This window comes from Ranitomeya imitator, chromosome 1, assembly GCF_032444005.1.
Source record: "Ranitomeya imitator isolate aRanImi1 chromosome 1, aRanImi1.pri, whole genome shotgun sequence".
NCBI classification, from domain to species: Eukaryota; Metazoa; Chordata; class Amphibia; order Anura; family Dendrobatidae; genus Ranitomeya; species Ranitomeya imitator.
The window spans coordinates 889,246,374-889,274,071 of record NC_091282.1 but is presented as its reverse complement, the minus strand read 5'-3'; the positions used below and the strand labels follow the sequence as shown (position 1 = coordinate 889,274,071).

The 27,698-nt window shown below is 45.5% G+C and overlaps 1 protein-coding gene across 1 annotated transcript in view; it reads right to left on the bottom strand.

Annotated features, from left to right (window-relative positions):
- PDE6B (phosphodiesterase 6B) overlaps positions 1 to 19,792 on the bottom strand; it is a 127,750-nt gene extending 107,958 nt beyond the window's left edge. The window contains exons 1-2 of the mRNA XM_069745708.1: positions 19,306 to 19,792; positions 14,467 to 14,619 (exon numbers count right to left, since the gene is read on the bottom strand). Coding sequence (XP_069601809.1) covers positions 14,467 to 14,619; positions 19,306 to 19,776 — 624 coding nt within the window. The 5' untranslated portion in view covers positions 19,777 to 19,792. The remainder of the gene's footprint in view (positions 1 to 14,466; positions 14,620 to 19,305) is intronic.
- Positions 19,793 to 27,698: the final 7,906 nt, after the last annotated feature.

Sequence of the window (27,698 nt, the reverse complement as noted above, 5' to 3'; positions counted from 1 at the left end):
TATTTGGTTTCTAAATTCTTCCTGAAAAAATCATTTTATTCTATTTTTTTTTTTCCTAAAGTCTCCCTGAAAAAAAAAAAAAAAAACAAATCAGTGGGAGATTAATATTGCCCTTTCTGCTTGTGTGCCAGTCTTGACTCCTGGGTGTGCCATCTCTCTCTCTCTCTCCAATTGTGGGCCATAGAAAGCCTATTATTTTTTTTAGCTTGATTTGGGTTCCAAAATCTACCTGAAAAAATCACTACATCAATCAGTGGGAGATAAATATTGGCCTCTGGGCTTGTGTGCCACTCCTGACTCCTGTGTGCGTCATCTCTCACTCAGTGGGCCATAGAAAGCCTTTTTTTGTTTTATTTGTTTTCTAAATTCTCCCTGAAAAAATCATTTTATTTTATTTGGTTTCTAAATTCTTCCTGAAAAAATCATTTTATTCTATTATTTTTTTTCCTAAAGTCTCCCTTAAAAAAAAAAAAAAATCAAATCAGTGGGAGATTAATATTTACATTTGTGCTTCAGTGACAGTCCTGCGTGTGTGGCATCTCTCTCATTTGTTGCCACCAACAACAGAGTGTGTAACATTGTGCCTGATTTTCGTTGTGGTCTCACTCACCTGTAAAGGGGTAGCTAAATCATACTGAAGTTATAGCTCACCGTGTAATTTGTGTGACAGCAACAAATACCGTTAGTTTGTTTACGTTTTTAAAACAATGAGGAAGTATGGTGGAAGAGGTCGTGGCCGGGGGCGTTCATTGTCAGCTGGTAATGAGGGTAGTGGTAGTGGTGGAGCATCAGCTGGTCGTGGGAAAAAAAATATTGCACCTAAGTCTGGAGCTGTGGAGCCAGGTTCGTCGTCTGGCTACACAAGGCCTCGAACGCTCCCTTTTCTGGGAGTAGGAAAACCGCTTTTAAAGCCGGAGCAGCAAGAGCAAGTTTTGGCTTATCTTGCTGACTCAGCCTCTAGCTCTTTTGCCTCCTCTCGTGAAACTGGTAAATGTCAAAGCAGCGCGTCGTTAGTGGATGTTCACGGTCAGGGACAAGTCGCTTCCTTGTCCTCTTCAGCAAAAACAACAACAGAGAAGAATGCAGCAGGCGACACAACGGGTTACTCCATGGAGCTCTTTACACATACCGTCCCTGGCTTAGAAAGTGAAGCAGTTAACAGTCCATGCCCATTACAAGTTGAATCTGACATGGAGTGCACTGATGCACAGCCACAGCCAGACTACTATGCTGGTCCTTTGACTCAGACCACAACATTGCCCTCGCAGGGTGCTGATCAAGAATCAGACCCTGATGAGACTATGTTGCCCCATCACGAACGCTATACCACCGACCGACACGGTGACACAGACGAAGTTGCACACGAGCTACAAGAAGAGGTAATAGATGACCCAGTTCTTGACCCCGATTGGCAGCCATTGGGGGAACAGGATGCAGGCGGCAGCAGTTCTGAAGCGGAGGAGGAGGGGCCGCAGCAGGCATCAACATCGCAACAGGTTCCATCTGCCGGGCCCGTATCTTGCCCAAAACGCGTGGCAAAGCCAAAACCTGTTGGAGGACAGCGTGGCCATCCGGTTAAAGCTCAGTCTGCAATGCCTGAAAAGGTATCCGATGCTAGAAAGAGTGCAGTCTGGCATTTTTTTAAACAACATCCAATTGATCAGCGCAAAGTCATCTGTCAAAAATGTTCAACTACCTTAAGCAGAGGACAGAATCTGAAAAGTCTCAATACAAGTTGCATGCATAGACATTTAACCACCATGCATTTGCAAGCCTGGACTAACTACCAAACGTCCCTTAAGGTTGTAGCACCCTCGGCCAATGAAGCTAGTCAGCAACGCAACATCCCTTCCGGCAGTGTAGGGCCACCATTTTCCGCACCACCTGCAGTATCTGTGCAGGTTTCTTTGCCAGGCCAAAGCAGTCAGGGTCAGGGAATCACCAGTTTCGTAGTAGGAAACACTGCATCTAGGGCACCGGTGGCAACAATACCATCCCCCACCGTCTCTCAGTCTGCCATGTCCACCGGCACCCCCGCTAGTTCCACGATCTCCAGCTCTCCAGTCCAGCTCACCCTACATGAGACTATGGTTAGAAAAAGGAAGTACTTAGCCTCGCATCCGCGTACACAGGGTTTGAACGCACACATAGCTAGACTAATCTCGTTAGAGATGATGCCCTACCGGTTAGTTGAAAGCGAAGCTTTCAAAGCCCTGATGGACTACGCTGTACCACGCTACGAGCTACCCAGTCGACACTTTTTTCCAGAAAAGCCATCCCAGCCCTCCACCAGCATGTTAAAGAGCGCATCGTCCATGCACTCAGGCAATCTGTGAGCACAAAGGTGCACCTGACAACAGATGCATGGACCAGTAGGCATGGCCAGGGACGTTACGTGTCCATCACGGCACACTGGGTAAATGTGGTGGATGCAGGGTCCACAGGGGACAGCAAATTTGGGACAGTTCTGCCTAGCCCACGGTCTAGGAAACAATTGGCTGTAGCCGTTCGCACCCCCTCCTCCTCCTCTTCGTCCTCCTGCAGAAGCGAGAGCTCGTCCACAGACCGCAGTCGCACAACCACTCCATCCGCAGCTGCCACTGTTGCACACCAGGTCTCCCATTATGGGGCAGCTACTGGCAAACGTCAGCAGGCTGTATTGGCTATGAAGTGTTTGGGCGACAACAGACACACCGCGGAAGTTCTGTCCGAGTTCTTGCAGAAAGAAACGCAGTCGTGGCTGGGCACTGTAGATCTTGAGGCAGGCAAGGTAGTGAGTGATAACGGAAGGAATTTCATGGCTGCCATCTCCCTTTCCCAACTGAAACACATTCCTTGCCTGGCTCACACCTTAAACCTGGTGGTGCAGTGCTTCCTGAAAAGTTATCCGGGGTTATCCGACCTGCTCCTCAAAGTGCGTGGACTTTGCTCACATATCCGCCGTTCGCCCGTACACTCCAGCCGTATGCAGACCTATCAGCGTTCTTTGAACCTTCCCCAGCATCGCCTAATCATAGACGTTGCAACAAGGTGGAACTCAACACTGCACATGCTTCAGAGACTGTGTGAACAGAGGCGGGCTGTTATGTTTTTGTGGGAGGATACACATACACGGGCAGGCAGTAGGATGGCAGACATGGAGTTGTCAGGTGTGCAGTGGTCGAAGATTCAAGACATGTGTCAAGTCCTTCAGTGTTTTGAGGAATGCACACGGCTGGTTAGTGCAGACAACGCCATAATAAGCATGAGCATCCCCCTAATGCGTCTGCTGATGCAAAGTTTGACGCACATAAAGGATCAGGCGTCTGCAGCTGAGGAAGAGGAAAGCCTTGATGACAGTCAGCCATTGTCTGGCCAGGGCAGTGTACAGGACGAGGTAGCGGGCGAAGAGGAGGAGGAGGACGAGGAGGATGATGGGGATGATTATATTTTTAATGAGGAAGCTTTTCCGGGGCCACTGGAAATTGGTGGCGCGGCAAGGCCGGGTTCTGGTTTTTTGAGGGACACAAGTGACGTGGATTTGCCTGAAACTGCCCCTCAACCAAGCACAACCGCAGATTTGAGAACTGGAACTTTGGCCCACATGGCGGATTATGCCTTACGTATCCTCAAAAGGGACACACGCATAACTAAAATGATGAATGATGACGATTACTGGTTGGCCTGCCTCCTTGATCCTCGCTATAAAGGCAAATTGCAAAATATAATGCCACATGAGAACTTGAAACTAATATTAGCAACCAAACAATCAACTCTTGTTGACCGTTTGCTTCTGGCATTCCCTGCACACAGCGCCCGTGATCGTTCTCACACGAGCTGCAGGGGCCAGCAGACCAGAGGAGTTAGAGGGGCAGAAATCAGAAGTGGCGTTGGCCAGAGGGGTTTTCTGACCAGGTTGTGGAGTGATTTTGCTATGACTGCAGACAGGACAGGTACTGCAGCATCAATTCAAAGTGACAGGAGACAACATTTGTCCAGTATGGTTACAAACTATTTTTCATCCCTTATCGATGTTCTCCCTCAACCGTCATTCCCATTTGATTACTGGGCATCAAAATTAGACACCTGGTCAGAATTGGCAGAATATGCATTGCAGGAGCTTGCTTGCCCGGCAGCTAGTGTCCTATCAGAAAGAGTATTCAGTGCTGCAGGTTCAATACTAACAGAAAAAAGGACTCGTCTGGCTACCCAAAATGTAGATGATCTAACCTTCATTAAAATGAACCACAACTGGATTTCGAAATCTTTTGCCCCACCTTGCCCGGCTGACACCTAGCTTTCCTATGAAAAGGTCTTGCCTGTGGACTATTCTGAATGCCTTTTCCAATCTCGTAATTTTCTGCACCTGATTGTCCAGCATACGACATGTTTACACCTCACTAAATGGCCAAACTCCCCACACGGGGCCGTGGTATCGACACTTGGCGACAGCACCCGTGAGAGTGCAGTTTGTCTGAAGAGGTGGGTGAGCCCGCTTTTGGTCGACGGCACTGCCACTGGGTCCCTCCTAGTACAATAAAGTGTCTCTGGCGGTGGTGGTGCGCACCCAACGTCAGACACACCGTTGTAATATGAGGGGCCCTGGGCCTGTACCGCCGGCCACAAGACAGTTTCCCCCCACCCCAGCGCAAACAGTGCTCTACCACTTGCAAAATTATCTCACAGCTCCACCAATGTTTAGTCTATGCGCTGACATCCTTCAATGCCTGCCACTGACAATACCATTGTATTGACATTTTTGTTATGTTAGGCCTTCGATGCCTGTCTGTGGTCACTCCTTCCACTAGGCCTCCACTGACCACACCACTGCTGCCCGTGTACCCCTGTAACCAATTTAAAATTGCCTACAGCCATGTGTTATTATTTTAGGCCTTCGATGCCTGTCTGCGGTCACTCCTTCCACTAGGCCTCCACTGACCACACCACTGCTGCCCGTGTACCCCTGTAACCAATTTAAAATTGCCTACAGCCATGTGTTATTATTTTAGGCCTTCGATGCCTGTCTGCGGTGACTCCTTCCACTAGGCCTCCACTGACCACACCACTGCTGCCCGTGTACCCCTGGAACCAATTTAAAATTGCCTACAGCCATGTGTTATTATTTTAGGCCTTCGATGCCTGTCTGCGGTCACTCCTTCCACTAGGCCTCCACTGACCACACCACTGCTGCCCGTGTACCCCTGGAACCAATTTAAAATTGCCTACAGCCATGTGTTATTATTTTAGGCCTTCGATGCCTGTCTGCGGTCACTCCTTCCACTAGGCCTCCACTGACCACACCACTGCTGCCCGTGTACCCCTGTAACCAATTTAAAATTGCCTACAGCCATGTGTTATTATTTTAGGCCTTCGATGCCTGTCTGCGGTGACTCCTTCCACTAGGCCTCCACTGACCACACCACTGCTGCCCATGTACCCCTGTAACCAATTTAAAATTGCCTACAGCCATGTGTTATTATTTTAGGCCTTCGATGCCTGTCTGCGGTGACTCCTTCCAGTAGGCCTCCACTGACCACACCACTGCTGCCCGTGTACCCCTGGAACCAATTTAAAATTGCATACAGCCATGTGTTATTATTTTAGGCCTTCGATGCCTGTCTGCGGTGACTCCTTCCACTAGGCCTCCACTGACCACACCACTGCTGCCCGTGTACCCCTGGAACCAATTTAAAATTGCCTACAGCCATGTGTTATTATTTTAGGCCTTCGATGCCTGTCTGCGGTCACTCCTTCCACTAGGCCTCCACTGACCACACCACTGCTGCCCGTGTACCCCTGGAACCAATTTAAAATTGCCTACAGCCATGTGTTATTATTTTAGGCCTTCGATGCCTGTCTGCGGTCACTCCTTCCACTAGGCCTCCACTGACCACACCACTGCTGCCCGTGTACCCCTGGAACCAACATCAGAAAATATAAAAATAAGTATGTTGCTTATAAAAAAGAAAATACTGGAGAGATATCAAATGCAGACATTTTAACATTAAAAACAAACACATACAACAAAAATCTGGTACAGTACTAAAAATGGCCACCAGCTACAATAACTTTCTCCTGCAAGTAGTTAACTGAAAGGTTTTTTCAATTTTAAACACAGATATGGCATCCACCGAGTGTTGTCCTGTCGCGTCTTCTTTATATTATTGCCAAGAAGATGCAAAACAATGAAAATAATAAAATCATTATTTACCAAAAAAATAGAGTAAGTCAAAACCACATTGCAAATAAACATTCATTACAAATAAAGAAGCAGGGCGCGTCCGAGGGTGAGTATATACCTAATAAGAATATAATCACCCTCGGACGCGCCCTGCTTCTTTCCGACAGCCTTCCTTCCTAAGAATCAGCCCTTCCGTGGTGTAGAGAGAGGGTTTGTTACACTCCAAGGTGTTCCCCAGGTTGCCTTTCCTGAGCTTCGATCTTCCGGCTCTCGTTTAGTAGCTGTTGGAAACTACGCTGCATTAGGCCTACTAATTGTGTATGGGGTGTAGAGACAGGTTGTGTTACACTCCAAGGTTTTCACCAGGTTGCCTTTCCTGAGCTTCGATCTTCCGGCTCTCGTTTAGTAGTTGTTGGAAACTACGCTGCATTAGGCCTACAAATTGGGTATGGGGTGTAGAGAGATGGTGTGTTCCACTGTAGAGAGATGGTGTGTTCCACTCCAAGGTGTTCCCCAGGTTTCCTCGCCAATGCTTCGATCATCATGCTCTCGTTTAGTAGTTGTTGGAAACTACGCTGCATTAGGCCTACAAATTGGGTATGGGGTGTAGAGAGATGGTGTGTTCCACTCCAAGGTGTTCCCCAGGTTTCCTCTCCATTGCTTCGATCTTCATGCTCTCGTTTAGTAGTTGTTGGAAACTACGCTGCATTAGGCCTACAAATTGGGTATGGGGTGTAGAGAGATGGTGTGTTACACTCCAAGGTGTTCCCCAGGTTTCCTCTCCATTGCTTCGATCTTCCGGCTCTCGTTTAGTAGTTGTTGGAAACTACGCTGCATTAGGCCTACAAATTGGGTATGGGGTGTAGAGAGATGGTGTGTTACACTCTAAGGTGTTCCCCAGGTTTCCTCTCCATTGCTTTGATCTTCCGGCTCTCGTTTAGTAGTTGTTGGAAACTACGCTGCATTAGGCCTACAAATTGGGTATGGGGTGTAGAGAGATGGTGTGTTCCACTGTAGAGAGATGGTGTGTTCCACTCCAAGGTGTTCCCCAGGTTTCCTCGCCAATGCTTCGATCATCATGCTCTCGTTTAGTAGTTGTTGGAAACTACGCTGCATTAGGCCTACAAATTGGGTATGGGGTGTAGAGAGATGGTGTGTTACACTCAAAAGGTGTTCCCCAGGTTTCCTCTCCATTGCTTCGATCTTCCGGCTCTCGTTTAGTAGTTGTTGGAAACTACGCTGCATTAGGCCTACAAATTGGGTATGGGGTGTAGAGAGATGGTGTGTTACACTCCAAGGTGTTCCCCAGGTTTCCTCTCCATTGCTTCGATCTTCCGGCTCTCGTTTAGTAGTTGTTGGAAACTACGCTGCATTAGGCCTACAAATTGGGTATGGGGTGTAGAGAGATGGTGTGTTACACTCCAAGGTGTTCCCCAGGTTTCCTCTCCATTGCTTCGATCTTCCGGCTCTCGTTTAGTAGTTGTTGGAAACTACGCTGCATTAGGCCTACAAATTGGGTATGGGGTGTAGAGAGATGGTGTGTTACACTCCAAGGTGTTCCCCAGGTTACCTCTCCATTGCTTTGATCTTCCGGCTCTCGTTTAGTAGTTGTTGGAAACTACGCTGCATTAGGCCTACAAATTGGGTATGGGGTGTAGAGAGATGGTGTGTTCCACTCCAAGGTGTTCTCCAGGTTGCCTTTCCTGAACTTCTATCTTCAGGCTCTCATTAAATTGTGGTTAAACGGAACAACTGCATTTGGCGTACTAGTTGGTTTGGGGCCTACTATCGGTGTCTGCCGCTCCTGGCTGTTCTCCTGGTTTCCTGTCCTGAAATTCCGTTTTCAGGCGCTCGTTAAGTAGTTGTTAATGTTAGACTGCATTTGGCCTACTAGTTGGGTTGGGGCCTACTATCGGTGTCTGCCACTCCTTGCTGTTCTCCTCCACTGAACAAAGCTGTGCCGCCTGTTTACTACTGTTGCCAATTTTGAACTGCATTTCGACTACTTACTGATTTGGGCCTACTCTCTGTGTCAGCCTCTCATTCCAGTTGTCCTCCACTGCAATGCCCCCTGATTAGTCCTGTGTTACCAATTTTGAACTGCATTTAGCCCACTTTATTCTTTGGGCCTATATCTGTGTTTCCTCCTCATCCTGCCCATTGCCCAGCCAGTGATAGATGAGTCTGCTGGTACATTGACCCATAATGCAACATTCCCCGTGCACGCTACACAACAACATTGTGACCCTGCTGAAAGTCAGGTTGCTCTTCCCGCATACCATACCACCTTACACGGGGACAAAGAGGAAGGTGCAGATGAAAGTGCAGGTTCCTTCATCAGGTGGGGGGAGGAATACTAGTTGGCGACGTCACTGGCACAGGGCCTCTCATAGTACGCAAAAGTGTTGCTGCCGGTGGGAGGCGCCCCCGCCGTGCAAACACACCGCTGTACTTTGAGGGGCCCTGTGCCAGTGCCAATGCCAACGAGTGGGCCCCCCCTGCTTGCTCAGGTTCACAGCACTTGCAAAGTTGAAATACTTACCTCTCCCTGCTCCACTGCCGTGACGTGGTCCAGATTTCCTGGGCCCACTAATTACTTGAACCAGCCCTACCCACCACAACTTTAGCCAAATGACCCCCAATTTCAAATGCCTTCCAATTATTATAAGGTAAATTACGCTTGACAAGCTTCATTAAGAAGAATGGATGGTTTTGACATTAAAATGGGCACTCTAGGTGTTTTCCTGGCCCCCACTCACTGCCGACTATGCTGCCCCATTGACTTGCATTGGGTTTCGTGTTTCGGTCGATCCCGACTTTACGTCATAATCGGCCGATTTCACTCGACCCGACTTTAGAGATAGTCGGGTTTCGCGAAACCCGGCTCGACTCTAAAAAGGTCAAGGTCGCTCAACTCTAGTAGCTAGTAGAAATGACCAAATCTATTTCATGCAATTGTAATTTGTATCAAATTTTGAAAATTTGCTGGACCCCATGAATTCAAACAATCTGAGATTCTCTCGTCATGAAAATGCAGAAGATTGCTTAAGCTGTAGAAGGCTCACATGATCTCGGGTACAGCCAGGCAAGTTTTCCCCATAATTCTTAGCAGCTGTAACATCACAAGGTATAGCACAGGCAATCAGCAAGGACTATCAAAGCCTGTATAAAAGCAGAATCAGGGAATGCAGCAGCCATTTTGTGATGAATCTGGATAGTGAGAGGCCATCACAGATAATAGCTTAGTTCTAGAGATAGGGAGATAGAGACATAAATCAATGTAGAAACTGTACAGATAATGTGTGTGGCTGAACAACAGTGAAGAACGGTTACCATCCATTTACACATAGCCATATCTGTTGAGGTCACTTTGAGAGTACTAAGGCTGTGTTTGAAAGGGGTTGAATAAAGTCCTAGGAGACCTCTGAGTGTTATTCGTGTCTTTTCAGGGCAATTGATGGTATATCTTTTATACTCATTGTCATCTCTGTCTCTACGTTACTATGAATACGCAGACACCAAGATAATAAAGATCAGAATAAGGAAGTATTCAGTGCTCTGCTCATCAGTGAACGCATTCCTGAGTCCTATACACATTCCATCTGATGTCTGAGAGTGGCCTCTGCCTCATCAATATCACAGCTCTGGGCAGCCCAATATCTTTTAGGGCTTCTTCTCACTTGCGAGAAATACGCCCTAGTCTCGCATATTAAAACCCTGCTCTGGCGCCGGCACTCCAGAGCAGGGCGTGCAGCCGCACAGCAATACATGGAGCTGCACGCTCCGCTCTGGAGTGCCGGCGCCAGAGCAAGGTTTTAATCTGTGAGACTCGGGCGTATTTCTCGCAAGTGAGAAGGAGCCCTTAGTTCCTTGTGGCCTGACACAATGGGAACACTTCACACAGGTGCAGGCAGAACATACCCACCACCATCAACTGATTTTTCCAGTTATCTGGGGAATGGGACTAAAAAATTTCAATGTATCTGTAAAAATCGGATGCTGTACTGATGGTCCTTATGGCATCAGATCTTTTTTTCGCACTGTCTGATTTTGGAGTGAAATGACAGAAAAAAGAGACTGGCACATCCAAACTAGTGTGAATAGGTGCATACCAGGAGCAGCTACCTCCTTATACAATATACAAAAAAAGGTTGCACTCTATCATGCCAAAACACGTCAAATATGAAATACATGAAATATGAATTGCAAAATTGCTTTTTGAACATTAGGAATGTATGCACCTATTCACACTAGTTTGGATGTGTCACTCTTTTTTCTGTCATTTCTATGTTAGCTTATTGACTGAGAATTCCTCCCCTCACCATCTGGTTTTTAATTACATCTATTCACACTTGGTTCCGGCCAACCCATATGTAGGCTTTACTGAGAGAGGTGTCTATATTCACCCAAGCATGCAGACATTAGCCTTCGGTAAAGGTACCTTCACACTGAGCGACTTAACAACGATATCGCTAGCGATCCATGACGTTGCAGCGTCCTGGATAGTGATATCGTTGTGTTTGACACGCAGCAGCGATCTGGATCCTGCTGTGACATCGTTGGTCGGAGCAGAAAGGCCAGAACTTTATTTTGTCGCTGGATCTCCCGCAGACATCGCTGAATCGACGTGTGTGATGCCGATTCAGCGATGTCTTCACTGGTAACCAGGGTAAACTTCGGGTTACTAAGCGCAGGGCCGCGCTTAGTAAACCGATGTTTACCCTGGTTACCATTGTAAATGTAAAAAAAAACAAACACTACATACTTACATTCCGGTGTCTGTCCCCTCGCCGTCAGCTTCCTGCACTGACTGTGAGCGCCGGTCCGCCGTAAAGCACAGCGGTGATGTCACCGCTGTGCTTTACGGCCGGCCGGCGCTGAGACAGTGCAGGAAAGCTGAGGCCGGGGGACAGACACCGGAATGTAAGTATGTACTGTTTTTTTTTTACATTTACAATGGTAACCAGGGTAAACATCGGGTTACTAAGTGCGGCCCTGTGCTTAGTAACCCGATGTTTACCCTGGTTACCAGGGGACTTCGGCATCGTTGGTCGCTGGAGAGCTGTCTGTGTGACAGCTCTCCAGCAACCACACAACGACGAAACAGCGACGCTGCAGTGATCGGCATCGTTGCCTATATCGCTGCAGCATCGCTTAATGTGAAGGTACCTTAAGTGTTCACATTTGGACAGGGAGGTCAGGTACCCATCAGTTTTTTAATGAGACCACCTTGACAATGGTTGATGGGCTCACACTATTTGGCCAAATTCTGTGCTAAGCGTCTCAAAAAATTTTTTCCTAATGTTCAATGTTGGATGTGCCAGTCTCTTTTTTCTGTCATTTCTATGTTAGCTTATTGACTGAGCACTCCTCCCCTCACCATCTGGTTTTTAATTACATCTATTCACACTTGGTTCCGACCAACCCATATGTAGGCTTTGCTGAGAGAGGTGTTCATATTCACCCAAGCATGCAGACATTAGCTTTCGGTAAGTGTTCACATTTGGTCAGGGAGGTCAGGTACCCATCAGTTTTTTAATGAGATCACCTTGACGATGGTTGATGGGCTCACACTATTTGGCCAAATTCTGTGCTAAGTGTCTCAAAAAAATTTTTTCCTAATGTTCAAAAAGCAATTTTGCAATTCATATTTCATGTATTTCATATTTGACGTGTTTTGGCACGATAGAGTGCAACCTTTTTTTGTATATTGTATATGGAGGTAGCTGCTCCTGGGATGCACCTATTCTCACCAGTTTGGATGTGCCAGTCTCTTTCTTTTTTCTGTCATTTCTATGTTAGCTTATTGACTGAGCACTCCTCCCCTCACCATCTGGTTTTTAATTACATCTATTCACACTTGGTTCCGGCCAACCCATATGTAGGTTTTGCTGAGAGAGGTGTCCATATTCACCCAAGCATGCAGACATTAGCCTTCGGTAAGTGTTCACATTTGGACAGGGAGGTCAGGTACCCATCAGTTTTTTAATGAGACCACCTTGACGATGGTTGATGGGCTCACACTATTTGGCCAAATTCTGTGCTAAGCGTCTCAGAAAAATGTTTTCCTAATGTTCAAAAAGCAATTTTGCAATTCATATTTCATGTATTTCATATTTGACGTGTTTTGGCACGATAAAGTGCAACCTTTTTTTGTATATTGTATATGGAGGTAGCTGCTCCTGGTATGCACCTATTCACACTAGTTTGGATGTGCCAGTCTCTTTCTTCTGTCATTTCTATGTTAGCTTATTGACTGAGCACTCCTCCCCTCACCATCTGGTTTTTAATTACATCTATTCACACTTGGTTCCTGCCAACCCATATGTAGGCTTTGCTGAGAGAGGTGTCCATATTCACCCAAGCATGCAGACATTAGCCTTCAGTAAGTGTTCACATTTGGACAGGGAGGTCAGGTACCCATCAGTTTTTTAATGAGACCACCTTGACGATGGTTGATGGGCTCACACTATTTGGCCAAATTCTGTGCTAAGCGTCTTAAAAAAAATTTTCCTAATGTTCAAAAAGCAATTTTACAATTCATATTTCATGTTTTTCATATTTGACGTGTTTTGGCACGATAGAGTGCAACCTTTTTTTGTATATTGATTTTGGAGTGAAGTCACAGCGTGGTACAAACTTTTTTTCTCATGCAAAATACAGCTGAGAAATAATATGCAGATCTGCACTGGCTCATTGAATAACACTGGTCCAAGAGCAACACCGTTTTTCTCATTGCACTTTTGTGATTTATACGCTCATGTGGGCAAGCTCTAAAACTGAGGTTACACAGAGAGTTTTATCCACTAGTCCATTATTGGCCAGCCAAAGATCTCAGTATGGCATTGCTAAAGCATAACATATTGAATGTGAATGTGGTTGTCGTACTCCATATATAGATTTCAGAAATCTCATTCACTTTGCTGGTACTATAAAACACTGCTTTTTGAACTAGCCCTAAAAATGATTTATTTTTAACTTTAAATGCATTGGCACAGCACAAAATAGTTGTGAAGGTGCATTCGGATACCTAATTATAAGTGACTCTTCCCAATCAGTGTAACCCAGATCATAATGCAGATATATACTGTATCTGTTCTCTGTGTTCTTGACCACTCTGCTAACAAATTGACTCTGGCTTAATTAATTGGTGTAAATGGATTTTTCTTCCAAGAAGTCCTTTAATGCACTCACAATAATTCAGTTAAAAGACTCATTCACATTACTCGACCCAATGTTATTCTATGAGGCAGTACAAATGACCAAATCCTTTGACTAAACCTAAGTGTGGAAAAAAATCGCAGCATGCACTAGTTTCTTCCATAAATGATGATACTCACCCTTTCAAGTCTATGGGTGTACATAAAGAAATTGTATGCCATACAGAGACACAGTATAGCATCTGATTTTTACTGATATGTAACAGTGGTGGACTGTACTATTGTGTTCTATTGTGTTTTTGATATATTCTGTAACGAATAATGTATAGAGTGTGATAAGCATTATAGGTGTAACCTGGTTAATGTATCATGGGGAAGAAGTATTGTTAGTATAATAGGCATAAGGTGCAGTAGGAATACAGGAAGTGTAAAGTATAAGATAAATGATATAATACATAGGTTAGGTTTTAGGACATAAGATAATGACCATAAGATAGACTTTGCTAAGCAGTCTAAATGTAATATGTTTAGTATATACGAAAGCAATGTATAGTGTTTGTAAACGTATATCTGTCAGCTCCAAACATAGGGACAAAGTTAAGGTTCGGGACTAGCCCATAGTGGAAGGGACAAGCCCCAGTATAAAGGGACTACTTCCTCTTAGCAGAGCAGTTAGGGAAGTACTGTAATCAAGGTCAAGTTCAAGTTGTAGTGGGCAAAAATCTATCATTCAGTGCAGTGGAAAGCCTTACTGGAATCCCTTGCGGATATTCTTGCAACATCCAGAGCTCAAAGTTTGGTCAGGTACTACAAAGAGTGCATTATCCTCTGGTATACAGGGGACGATGGACATAGAACCTCGTGAAGGGAAGGTAACAGATCCCGGGTGCACTGCGAGACTGGATGGGAAATCCCTGGGGCTGACAGGACCAGTAAATATTTGGATAGTCCAAGAGGAGCAGATAGTAATGCTGAAGACGAGCTGTACTAAGGAAATAAGGACTAAGTATTAGCCACCTAACACTAGAATAACCAGACAATATGGCAGGTAAAGCACTGGACATCACATATTACAAATGTAACTAGTGTCACCCTTCCTGGGTGAAGCACAGAAAGTAGAATGCATTTCAATGAAAACATACTTACATCTTCATCATTTTTAGTAAAGAATGGACCATCGGTTTTGTTGACTGCCATAATAACCGCCACCACATCTTTTCCATTCATAATCGGTGTAGCAAGTATATTCTTTGTTTTGTATTCTGTAAGCTCATCTGCAAATTTGCTGTACAATGTACTCTATGTAGAAGTGAAAGACACATATAATTTACAGTATTAATAAATAAATAAGGCCACACCGGCTACATTGTTCTACCCAGATTGGTAATAAATAGCAGATAAAGGTATAAGTCAATCAGTCTCACGCCTTGTATTGGTTCATGATGACACCACTGCACTTCCAACAAGTATTATGTTGCAGGAAGCCAGGGCGTTACAAAGAAAACTTTGGGACATTTCTTCTGCTAAGAAATATAACTATAAAATGTACAATATCTTGTCACAAAATTTCCAACAAGTGGCATCTGACTACATATAGCAAATACGTGGGACTTTTAAGCCTTACACAGCACAGTTTGGTGCAGTTTTTTTGTGATTTATTTTAGCTAATACTAAAGAAAGGAAAGATTTAATAGAAAGACATTTCACTCAACATGCCATCTATGTCTGCCTAAAAAAGTGGTCCAAAAGCACCCCCTAATATGATCATAGTGCACAACAAAGAAAAATCCAATTATTTCCTGCACTCCACCATCTATCATTCCTTCCCAACTGCACTGGGAGCCTTGGGGACTAAGCTCTTCTTGTGGGGAGCTATTCCAGCCCTGCTGCAATAGCATCAGCCCCAGTGGACCCCTTTAAGCAGCATCAGCCATCCCTGGCCTAGTACCACAGGTGGCGTCACAAACACTACTAAATTTCTCCATAGACTTTGTTACCACTTCCATTCATCCCCTTTTATTGGACGCCCAGGGCCACAGACCAGGTCACTGCTGCTGTGACATATCATTTTAAGAACCGGCCCGGTGCCGAGTATCCCACGGCCCTAGCAGGCGCTGCATTTTGGCATCACGAACAGTATGTACTGAACCAGCAAATTAGGTCCTGTGTGTGCCATACACTGTGTTGAACTGTTAATTTGCTGCCATTACAGCGCCACACGGCATGTGGGAAGCAGAAGGGGCGTCCCGTCGTGGGCGGTACCCAGAAGAAAGAGTGTGAAGTGAAGCTCTGGCGTGTTCTGTTGTGAGTGGATGGAAAGCAGGAAGCCCCGACTTGGAGCCTTGAAGGAGTTCTTCCAGCCCGCTGGCAGAGCAGCCTCTAAACAAGGTAACAGAATGTCGGGCCTGGCTGAGGTTAACTAAGGGGGAGGAACATGTCCAGCTCAGGTGGAGAGTTAGCGGCGGACGCAGCTGCAGCCCCCATTGTGCCCCAAGATTCAGTGGCGGATGCAGCCGCAGCCCCCATAGTACAGCAGAGTCCGGTGGAGTCGCACACCCTGAACGATTTCAAGGAGAGACTATGTAGCTTGTTCAAAGTGTACCCCCTTTCTGAAGAGCAAAAAGTCAACATCCTCATTGGTCAGTTAACTGGTGCGGCCCAGAGGAAAGTCAAGTCCTGGCAGGACACTGATAAAGGGATTGTCAAAGAAATCTTGGCTGGGCTGAAAAACATCTTTGACACCCGCACTGCTGCAGACCTACGTCTCCAGATCCAGGTGCTGACCAAAAGTGTGGCTGCACTAACCAAAACCATCCAGTCCATGCAAGTGTCTCCAAAGGAGAAGATCCAGCTGGCCTCCAGTCCAGGAGGATGCAGGCCTGAGAACCTACCTTAGAAAAAGAACAGTTAGTGAGAAGGACACCCCAGTGTGGGATCTCACAACCTGCTACATAGACTTGTTTAAAATGTTATGTTTTGCACTTTTTGTACTTTTATAGTTATGCAACTTTCAAGCAAAGTAACCTCCCATAAAGGGAAGAAAAGTTTGTTACCTGTTGCAATGCATTTAAAAAAATTTGTATGTCTTAACCTATGTTTTGTTTATGGTTTTCCCAGTCCGTGAGTACTGGATTTAACAGGGGGGGGGAATGTGGTACCCCAGGCAGGAATCCGGATGCCACAGTGGTATTGCCTGCCTCCCAGGAAGGGTGATGCCATGCCTGGAAATGAAAAGGAGTCCCCTTAGCAGGTAACAGTAGCATACAACACATTCCTGACTCCAGGCCAGAAGGGGGAGCTCTAGACCCAGTTTCAGGGTGGCTTCCCTATAAGTTCTGGTCTGGAGGAGGAGTTAGTCAGTCACAGCTAGTCTGAGGAAGCATGTGAGGAAAGGAGAACTGGGAATGGAGCTGCGATTGAGCTCCCTCCCCGGATTGAGCGCAAGCAACTGGACACCGCAGCAGAAACTGGAAGGCAGGAGATTGCAGCTCTCCTGGCCACCAATGGCACCTGAAGGCACAGCAGCAGATTAGAGCCCAGAGTTGTCACGAGAGAGGGACACCTGTTAAAAGGCTCAAACTGCCTGCCATGCAGGTAGTGTCCACCTAAAAGGACAGATTGAGAGAGGACCTTACGTGAAGCCTCAGGCAGCAAGGGACAGAGAATTCAGCACAGAAAGGAAGGCTTCCAACCCCACCAGGGTAGGGGGATTCCGAATCACTTCCAGGCTGCCCGGATTTCCAAGACCACCTGTAATCTGTGCCCTGGACTGCAATTTCACCAGTAAAAGGTAAAGAGACTGCAAATCCTGCATCCTCCAATTACTTCCTGCACTCCACCATCTATCATTCCTTTCTAACTGCACCGGGAGCCCTGGGGATTAAGCTGTACCTGTGGGGAGCTATACCAACCCTGCTGCAATAGCATCAGCCCCAGAGGACCCCTTTAAGCAGCGTCAGCCATCCCTGGCCGAGTGGCGTCACGAACACTACTACATTTCCCCATAGACTTTGTTCCCACTTCCATTCATCCCCTTTTATTGGACCCCCAGGGCCATGGACCAGGTCACTGCTGCCGTGGCAAATCCCTTTAAGAACCAGCCCGGTATCGAGTATCCCACGGCCCTAGCAGGTGCTCCAAATGCATTTTCACAACATTGGGCTACGGGCCAGATGTTCAGCTACAGGTGTTAATGGGAGCGTTTGAAGTCTAAATTGGTCAATCAGACTGTAAAATGTATTCCTATAAGTAACAAGTGTAGATGACAGGGGTGGACATACCATTGATGCAACCTGTACAGTTGTACATAGTCCCACTGTGCATTATAATTGGTTATTTGACTACAAAAAGTCCATATATTGTTGTTGCACAGAGGTCCGCTTATGTTTGTGTCCGCTCCTGAATCATCCCATAACTCACATTAGTGACAAAAAAGGCATTTAGAATATAGAATCTGAAGGGTCAGCACTAGCATTTCCAAACTACGAAGAACTGAATAGAGTCTGTTGAAAAGTAATAAAATCTGCTACTAGAAAATGAATGGCAGGCAGCCAAGGAAAGCAAGATAAATTCAAAGCAAATCTGTAAAGGGAGTCTGTTAGCAGTAGGGATGAGAGGACCTGTACTACGGATTCCTTCCTCAGGGTACCTACGCATTTCGGAATTACTACGGATTCCTTCCTCAGGGAAGGAATCTGTAGTAGTTCCGAAACGTGTAGGTTATTGGCTCCCACCACGCTCCGTACCTCTAGAGAGAAGCATCACGTGACTGGTGATCACGTGACTCAGTTACCCGGATACCGAAGGTCCTCCTGCAGGTCCTTCTCAACTCCCGGCGCTCATTTCTGAGATACGCGCATGCCTGTCACCGGCCGGGACAGCGCGCGCTGAAGACTCTCATACACAGCTACCGAAAGAAACAAGGAAGAAGCAGCAACCCTTCAGCTAAGTAGCTTTATCTCATATACTTCACCGTCTGCTTGACTGCCTCCTCAGCGCTGACTGAGACTCCTGCACTCCATACCACTTTATCTAGCCACAGCGTACCAGCACTAAACAGCGGTCAGCAGCTGTGCCGCATGCCAGACTGTTTTCTGAGTCATTGCTATAGCACTGTCTGAAGCTTTGTGTATTCCACATTAACCCATTGATTTACATGAAGCAGCCCATGATCTGTGAAATGTGCATTATCACATATTAAGTACAGGTATCTATTAACCCTTAAACCATATAACGGGAAAAGTATGCAATTTTTACTAAGGAGTATATAGAAGTTTTCTTTTCTATCAGATTAAATTTTTTTGCAAAAACAAGCGCCCTGAATTCGAGCAATCCAGCTCTTGATTGCAGAACAACGCTATCAATGTGTGTAAATATAGTAGCGTTCCTATACAGATTATTTTAGTATCTATATTTAATATATATCCTCACTTTTTTCTTTTAGTAAATACATTTATATTATCCCTGATTTGATTGTGCCACTATCAAAATCATCCAACATACTTCATCGAGCAGGTAAATGTCATATCGCTAGTGTGATTACTTAAAAGCAACATTTTACATTGCGCGGGTGTGTATGCACTTATTGTGTATATTTGTTCTTATCTTTTTAGCCTTTTACCCTATAAGTGATATAAGGGTCCACCTGCTGCAGTCCGCCCCTGTGAAACGTAACAGCCCCGCTATGCTTCAATTTTTTTGTAAATATATAAAATAGACATTAAAAAGGGGACAGATCAAAAGAAGAACATGGCACAATTGAAAAATAGGCGAGAAACACCAAAAACTGGACACAAAAGGCTTTCGAGTACTGATAGGGAATTTAGATTGTGAGTTCCACTAGAGACAGTTATGATAACAATGTCTGTAAGGTGCTACTGAATATGTTAAAGCAACTTTAATACATTTTTTGTAGTTCTAACACTTTATTTGAACAAATCTATTCACATAATAGAATCTAGTCATCAGGAATAGCTTTCCACTTACCTCCGAAACGTTTGTGACATTGATGGTCTTTTTTGTGTGTGCAACATGTCCTACGATGCCAATATCCAAAGGAAACACAATTTCACTGTCGGGTGGCACAAGGCAATCCTCCAATTTACTATTTTCCTGGATATTGAAAAGCCTTGTGGCTAATTCAGGAGTCCCATTTCTTTGTCTGTACATGAAGAGACTGCACCGGTCTGCATGAATAAGACTACTGATCCTCCTAAGAGTCTTAAATACAACTTTTTCCATATTTATACTTTCTTGCATGTCTTTAATGAGTTCAAAGAGAATTTCACTTTCTTCTACCTGAGCGAGTTCCCGGAAAGTAGCAAAATCAACAGTCATATCTTTTCGGCCAAAGGCATATGCTATTGTCTCTGGTTTGAGCTTCTTTTTGAAGTATTTTTCAGTAAATACTGGATTGTTTTCCAAAAATGCCACCACATCCTCCTTTTTAAGACTCATTTTAAAGGATGTCACCAAACGTATATATTAATTTAAAAGGTAATTTTTCTTGTATCCAATATTGTGGTTTATGTGATGAGATCCAGACTGGTGCTGTGTTAGTGACATAAGAAGGTGTGAGGTCTGTATTAATCTCACTGTGGTCGTGAAAGCATATCCTTAATAATGCTGAAGGTGACACCTTAGGAGGAAAGATTTGCCCAAGCCAAACAGATCCGGTGACTCACACTAAATCTTTCAATCACCTGTCATATTCTATAAATTCTTCCATTTATTTTGATGCAAAATGTAACCAAACATAGCAATGTATGGGTCACTTTTCAGTTTTGTTGTGGTTTCAGCAATACTATACCCTACACACAGTCGGATTAATTAGCTCTGTTTGTACTATGCATCTGAAACCAAGCTACTTAGGATTTAATTAACCAGATACTCAAATGGTATTATCTGTGGCATTCAATGTTGCTAATATTTCTGGTCTCGAGTATTAAAATCACAGTTATATACAATGTATTTATACATTTCAAATTTTACATACTTTTTACACAACATAATTTACTGATGAGAAAGTGCTGGTCGGCTACGATTCAGTCAACATATCCTGCACTATTTAAGCATTCTCATGATAAAATATACCAGTTTGCAGAATGGGAGGGAAATATCAATAACTTCTAAACAGGAGGCTGTGTTCACACAATGAAGTTTTGGTGCAGGTATAAATTATCCTACTTCTTTCATTTTGGCTGAAAACTCAAATAAAAATTGTGCAAATCTGTGCTGTAAATAAGACCCAAATTGTTGTATTTTTTTTTGCTCACCATCAACACTGGTAAGTTTCTGCCACTTATTCCAATGTGTAGCATTGACTGCGACACCGATCTCACATTCATAGAGCAGCAGCCAATCTTGAGCTCAGCAGTGCTGCCATTGTAGACAGAATACCCCATTCAGAACCACTAACCTCACTGTTTGGCCGCCACGCTGTTGTTGTGATATAGGCACTGTAGCCAAGGCAAGTGGCAGCAGAGACTCACCAGTAAACCCAAGGATAGTGAGTGTAGTGCAGTTTGTCTTTTATACCAAGTTGTGCACACGGACTAATATTTCCTGTAATAGGACAACCCCTTTAAAGACTTTTGCAAAATTATGAAAATGCTGACCAAAGGGAGGAAATACAGGGTGGGCCATGTATATGGATGCACCTGAATAAAATGGGAATGGTTGGTGATATCAACTTCCTAATTGTGGCACATTGGTATATGGAAGGGGGAAAACTTTTCAAGATGGGTGGTGACCATGGCGGCCATTTTGAAGTTGGCCAATTTGGATCCAACTTTATTTTTTCCAATGGGAAGAGGGTCATGTGACACATCAAACTTTTATTGAGAATTTTACAAGAAAAACAATGGTGTGCTTGGTTTTAACATAACTTTATTCTTTCATGAGTTATTTATAAGTTCCTCTTTGTTTACAACCATTAACATGTCGTAGAGGTTAACACGTGAGGAGCGGATAGAAATTGTGTTGATGTCTGGTGAACGCAGTGCCTGGGTCATTGCAGCAGATTTCAATGCAAGACACCCTACGCAAGAAAACTGTCACCATTCCCATGTTATTTAGGTGTATCCATATAAATGGCCCACCCAAAAAGTTTGCCTCATCACTGAACATAATGTTCTGTGTAAACTGAGGGTCCTGTCCCAATTTTTGTTTTGCCCATTCTGCAAATTCAGCGCATCAATCTGGCTCATCCTCGTTGAGATTCTGCAGCAGCTGGATTTTGTAATGGTGCCATTTGTGAGTAGCTAATATCTGCCGAAGGGATGTTTGACTGATGCCAGATCGGCGCACTGAATTTGCAGAATGTGCAAAGCAAAAATTGGAACAGGACCCTCAGTTTACACAGAACATTATTTTCAGCGATGAGGCAAACTTTTTTGGGTGGGCCATTTATATGCATACACCTAAATCAAATGGGAATGGTGACAGTTTTTTGCGTAGGGTGTCTTGCATTGAAATCTGCTGTAATGATCCAGGTACTGTGTTCACCAGACATCAATACAATTTCTATCAGCTCCTCACTGTTACGGCTGCGACCGCAGACGTGGCCGAGCCGACGCCTCCACTTTGCCAGACATAACGACGTGGGGCGAGCGTCCCTAGTGGGAAAGGAATGTGGACCCACTGGACCACATAGAGTTACCTGGACCTACCCAGACTAGGGAAGGGCAGTGAGCAGGGTCTGTGGCAGCTGAGCATGTGGACAAGATGGAGATATGCAGAACTAGATTACACCACACAACTTCAGGTATGAAGAAACAAAGTTTACTCAAATGAAAACACTACATAACAAAACATAATGTCAAGATCCTGATTCCACACATGAGAGTAGGGTACATGTCTCAGGATAACAGACGAAGGCAGGAGGACATCACGTGTTAATGAAATCCACGGTTATCTGGCACGGGCATGCTAGGACAGCCTCTCTCTCAGGCCTCAGGCGCAGCACAGGCTCAGCAGGAGAACATCAGACACCGACCTTGGACAGACGTCAGACGATGGCAAGGGTCATCACGGGTTGATGCAGTCCAGGGTCATCTGGCACGGGCTTACTAGGACGGCCTCCCGCACAGGCTCAGCAGGAGAACATCAGACACTGACCTTGGACAGACGTGAGACGATGGCAGGGGTCATCATGGGTTGATGCAGTCCAGGGTCATCTGGTATGGGCTTACTAGAACGGCCTCTCTCAGACCTCAGGCATAGCACTGGCTCAGCAGGAGAACATCAGACACCGACCCAGGACAGACATCATCACAGGGTGGACCCCAGGGAACCGGTGGAATATCGGATCACAGGCAGGGCATCAGGACATCAGACACAGGCTGGACATCAAGACATCGGACACAGGCTGGACATCAGGACATCAGAAACAGGCTGAATATTAGGACATCGGACACAGGCAGGACATCAGGTCATCGGACACAGGATAGACATCTGGGACACTGGCGTGGCAGCCCAGGTCATCGGCTGGGACACTGGCATGGCAGCCCAGGGCATGAGGACATCGGACACAGGAAGGACAACAGGACATCAGACATAGGCTGGACATCAGGAATACCAGAAAGACATCTGGGACACTGGCGTGGCAGCCCAGGTCATCGGCTGGGACATGGATGGCACAGGACCAGGTAGCGGTGGTCATCATCAGGTTCCTAGGCATTGGACCTAGGAAGCAACTCAAGCTTCATGGTGCAAGCATCGCCAGACTGGAACTGGGCCAGACGAGGTTAGCACCGCATGGAAGGCTGAGCACAGTATAGTAAGAGCTCAGCAAGAACACCGGACTCCATCTTTAAAAGATGAGCCCTGAAGTTCAGTCACTGGGTGCGGGGTGTCACAAAAGGACTTCAGGAACATAACACAATGGACACAGATCAGACAGGATCAGGTACTGGATATGCAGCCTCCATAATAGGTGGGTCTGGGTACTCTGCCCCCAGAACAGGCATAAAAACAAAACACAAACAGATCTGGATATGGAGCCTTCAGAATAGGCGGATCTGGGTACTCTGCCCCCAGAACAGGCGGAAGACAGGTATCAGCTCTCCCAGAACATACTGCAGACAAAACGGGAGCTGGATGTTAGAGCGCCCCATCAGGGCAAGGGGTTACTCGGTACAGGGTCCTGCGGTTTACAGGGGGATGTCACTGTGACTGACCCGGTCCATGGCCCTGGGACATCCATATAAAAGGGAAAGGTCTTTAAAGGGATAAGGTTTATGTTCATGACGCCACCTGTGGTATTCGGTCAGGGCAACAGATGCTGCTTTAAGGGGTCCACTGGGGTGATGTTATGGCAGCTATATGGCATACCTTCCCACAGGTGAAGTAAATCCCCAGAGCTTCCCAGTATGTAGATGGTGAATGGTGAATGGCGCAGTGAAGAACGAGGACACAAGGTTGCAGTCTCTTTACCTTTACTGAAGACTTCAGCATCCACAATCCAGGGCACCAGACCACAGGGCAGGCAGAGTCCGGCCGGTTCAGAGGCAAGTCCAGAGTTCCCTTGTCCAGGTGGAAATCAATAGCCTTCCCTTGCACTGCAGCTTTACTGCATAAGCTTCAAATAAGGTCCTCACAGATGTAGTGTCTCTCTCTCTGTCCCCCATATAGGATAGGACAAAACCCGTATGACTGGTGACTTGAGCCTATAGGGTCTCTTAGATAACCCGGCTCCGTAGGTGTCACCTTGCCTCCTGGGTGTAGGTGTGGACAGGTAACCTGCAATTAGCTGTTCTGCTGGTCTCTGAAATAAGGCATAGAGGTCCTTATTCCGTCGGTGTTCCAGCTACCGGGATTTTGCGCCTCAAAAGGAGGCAGCCTCAGAGGGGCTGGTCCCCTTCTGGTATCCTCTCCTTTGCTTCGACTTCCTTCACGCTCGCTGCAATACAATTCTGCCTTTCAATGTCTCTTTCTGGGAGCTGCTGCTGAGGGCATGCACAGCTCCTTTAACCTTTTGTCCTCTTCAGACTACGGTCTGAAACTGACTCCTACAGAACTCCTGTCTGGAGCTCTGTCAGGGACTAACTCCTGTCTGGAACTTTCTAACTTCCCCTACAGACTACCAGTTATCTATATATATGGGGAGTGTCCTAATAAATAGGAGCAGAAGCTCCCCCTGGTTGCCTGGAGTGTGAAATGTGTTGCATGTTTGTGATACCTGGTTGCAGTTATCCTTCTTTGCCTCCAAACGTAGCATCACTCTCCCCGAGAGGAAAGCAATACCACTGCGACGACCAGGACACTGAGGCGCCGCACTATGATGGAGTGGGCAACCCATTCCTTGTGAATAGACCCACCGACGATCCTAGTCTAAACTCAGCAAAGACCTATAGCTAAGGGGAAGGAGGTCCCTAAAAGATCTAAGGACTGGGTACAAAAAACAGGTCACCTCGTAATAGGAAACACAGAGAAGGCTGCAGAAATAAACTGAAAACAGAAACAAAAGATAGCACAACCAGAGATCCCAGAACTGCAAAATATGAAACATAGAAAGCTGTCTAAGCACCTAGCCAGAACTCTAGCGGATTAACACTGTTGTCCAGCAAGGAATGGGAGGCAGGTGCTGAGTAATAAAGGGTGATACAATCACCTGACCATGACAACCCAGCACCAGTTTCTTCAGTAAAAATACATGAAAAACTGAATTACTTCTCGAGGACGAGGGGATATCTAATCTCACCGCTGCTGAGTTGACCACCTGAACCACTTTGAAGGGTCCTACAAACTTAGGCCCCAGGTTTTTAGAAGGGATCATCAAACGCAGATTCCTGGAGGACAACCAGACCATGTCCCCAACTGCAAACAACGCCTCCTTTCTTTTCTTGTCAAAATATTTCTTTGGCCTCCTATTAGCCTCTTTCAGATTATGGCATACATTGGTCCAAACCCTGTCCAAATTTCCAGAAAAACTCTCCTCCTCAGGCACAGCTGCCCCAATCATAGAAAATGGACCAAAAGATAAATGCCTCCCTGTACAGCAAAAAAAAGGAGAACACCCAGCTGAGGAAGACATGATTATTAAGAGCAAACTCAGCTAGTGGTAGATATTCCAACCACATTTCCTGATTGTCTGCTACAAAACATCTCAAAAACTGCTCAATGTCCTGGTTCTTTCTTTCGGTCTGTCCATTGGACTCCAGATGATAACCTGACGAAAATGATAAATGAAACTTTAATCCGTCACAAAAAGCACGCTAAAAGCGAGCCACAAACTGTGGTCCTCTATCGGAAACAATGTCCGTGGGAACCCCATGGAGCCTGACAATCTCTTTCACAAATGCCTTAGCTAGAGCCTTGGCACAGGATAATTTATTGAACGGAACCGGATGAAACATCTTACTACACCAGTCCAGAACAACCCAGATGACAGAAAAACCCTCAGAGACTGGAAGATCGGTGATAAAATCCATAGCAAGATGTGACCATGGCAAACTAGGTACCTCCAAAGGGCACATCAACCCTGCAGCCAGGGCATGTGAGGCCTTCAACCTAGTGCACACAGTACACTGACGCACCCACTTGATGATTTTTCTTTGCCAACCTGGCCACCAGAAACTTCGACTGATCAACTTTCTAGTTTCCGAAATCCCTGGATGACCCGTCAACTGAGACTCATGACATTCAGCAAACAAAGCTCTCCGCAAGGCTCTAGGCACAAATAATTTACCATACGGAGTGTTAGTTGGTGCAGCATTCTGGGTCTCTAGGATAATACTCTCCAACTCAGAACCCAATGCTGCCATGACCACCCCTCTCTGCAAAATACATTCCTCCTTCTCAGTATTAACTGCTGGAGAGAAACTACGAGACAAAGCATCTGCTTTAATATTCTTTGTCCTAGGGATATATGTGACTGAGAAATGAAACCGGAAAAAAAAAATATGCCCACCTAGCTTGACGGGCATTCAAATGTTTAGCAGCATCTAGATATATCAGATTCTTATGATCAGTAAAAACCTGTATCGGATGTCTGGCCCCCTCCAAAAAATGTTGCCAATGCTCAAACGCGAGTTTAATAGCCAGCAACTCTCTGTTCCCAACATCATAGTTGAGCTAAGTCTCCGAAAAATGTTTAGAAAAGAAAACACAGGGATGCACCCCATCCTCTCCCTCCTGGGACAAAACTGCCCCCACCCCTACTGAAGAGGCATCAACCTCTACCAGAAATGACTTGGTCTCATCCGTCTGGAACTAAACCTCTCCTTGAGATGCTCAAAAGCCTTAACAGCCTCAGAGGACAATTGGACAGTATTAGAACCCTTCTTGGTGAGATCAGTTATACGTTTAGCGATCACAGAAAAATTCTTTAGGCATTTTCTGTAATAATTGGCAAACCCCAAAAATCTGTGAACCAACTTCAAATATTCAGGCATAGGCTACTCCAGTACTGCCTGAACCTTCACCAGGTCCATCTCAAACTCATCACTGGAGACAAGGTACCCCAAAAAACTTATTTTCTGTACCGCAAACTCGCACTTCTCCAATTTAGCAGAGAGTGAGTTTTCACTCAAAATCTGTAGAACTTTGCAGACTCTCTGCCAATGCGGCTCCAGATCAGGTGAATATATCACAATATCGTCCAAATAAACAATAACACTCCTACCAATCAACGACCTCAGAATGTCATTAATGAAATTTTGAAAAAACGCAGGCACATTAGTATGGCCAAAAGGCATCACCAGACACTCAAAATGACCTTCCGGGGTATTAAAGGCTGTCTTCCATTCATCGCCCTCCTTCACCCGCAGCAAATTATATGCCCCACGAAGGTCAATCTTAGAGAACCACTTCGTTCTGGTTAGTTGGTTAAACAAATCTGGAATCAGTGGCAACAGGCAAGGATTGCTCACAGTGATCTTACTAATCTCCCGAAAATCCAGACGCGGCCTAAGGCCCCCATCCTTCTTTTTGACAAAAAAGAATCCTACAGCCACAGGGGATTTAGAGGGTCTTATATGACCTGCAGCTAAACTAGTCTGTAGGTATTCCTTTAAGGCCTCCCTCTCGGGAATCATCAGATTAAATAAACGACTCTTAGGAAGTGTGGCACCTGGAATGAACTCAATAGTGCAGTCATAATCTCTATGGGGTGGTAGAGCTAGCGACTTGACCTCCGAAAATACCCTCCAGAAATCCTGAATGGCTTCAGGTAGCTCCTTCTTAACAACGGCAGCAATGTGAACATTACAACAATTACCATAACACCCCTGACCCCAGGACCTTATAGTACTAGACTACCAGTCCAGCAAAGGATTGTGCATTTTTAACCAGGGTAAACCCAGGACGGCTGTGCAAGGTAATTTAGCAAGAACAAACAAGTCTATACACTCCTGATGTTCCATATTCACAATAGGTGG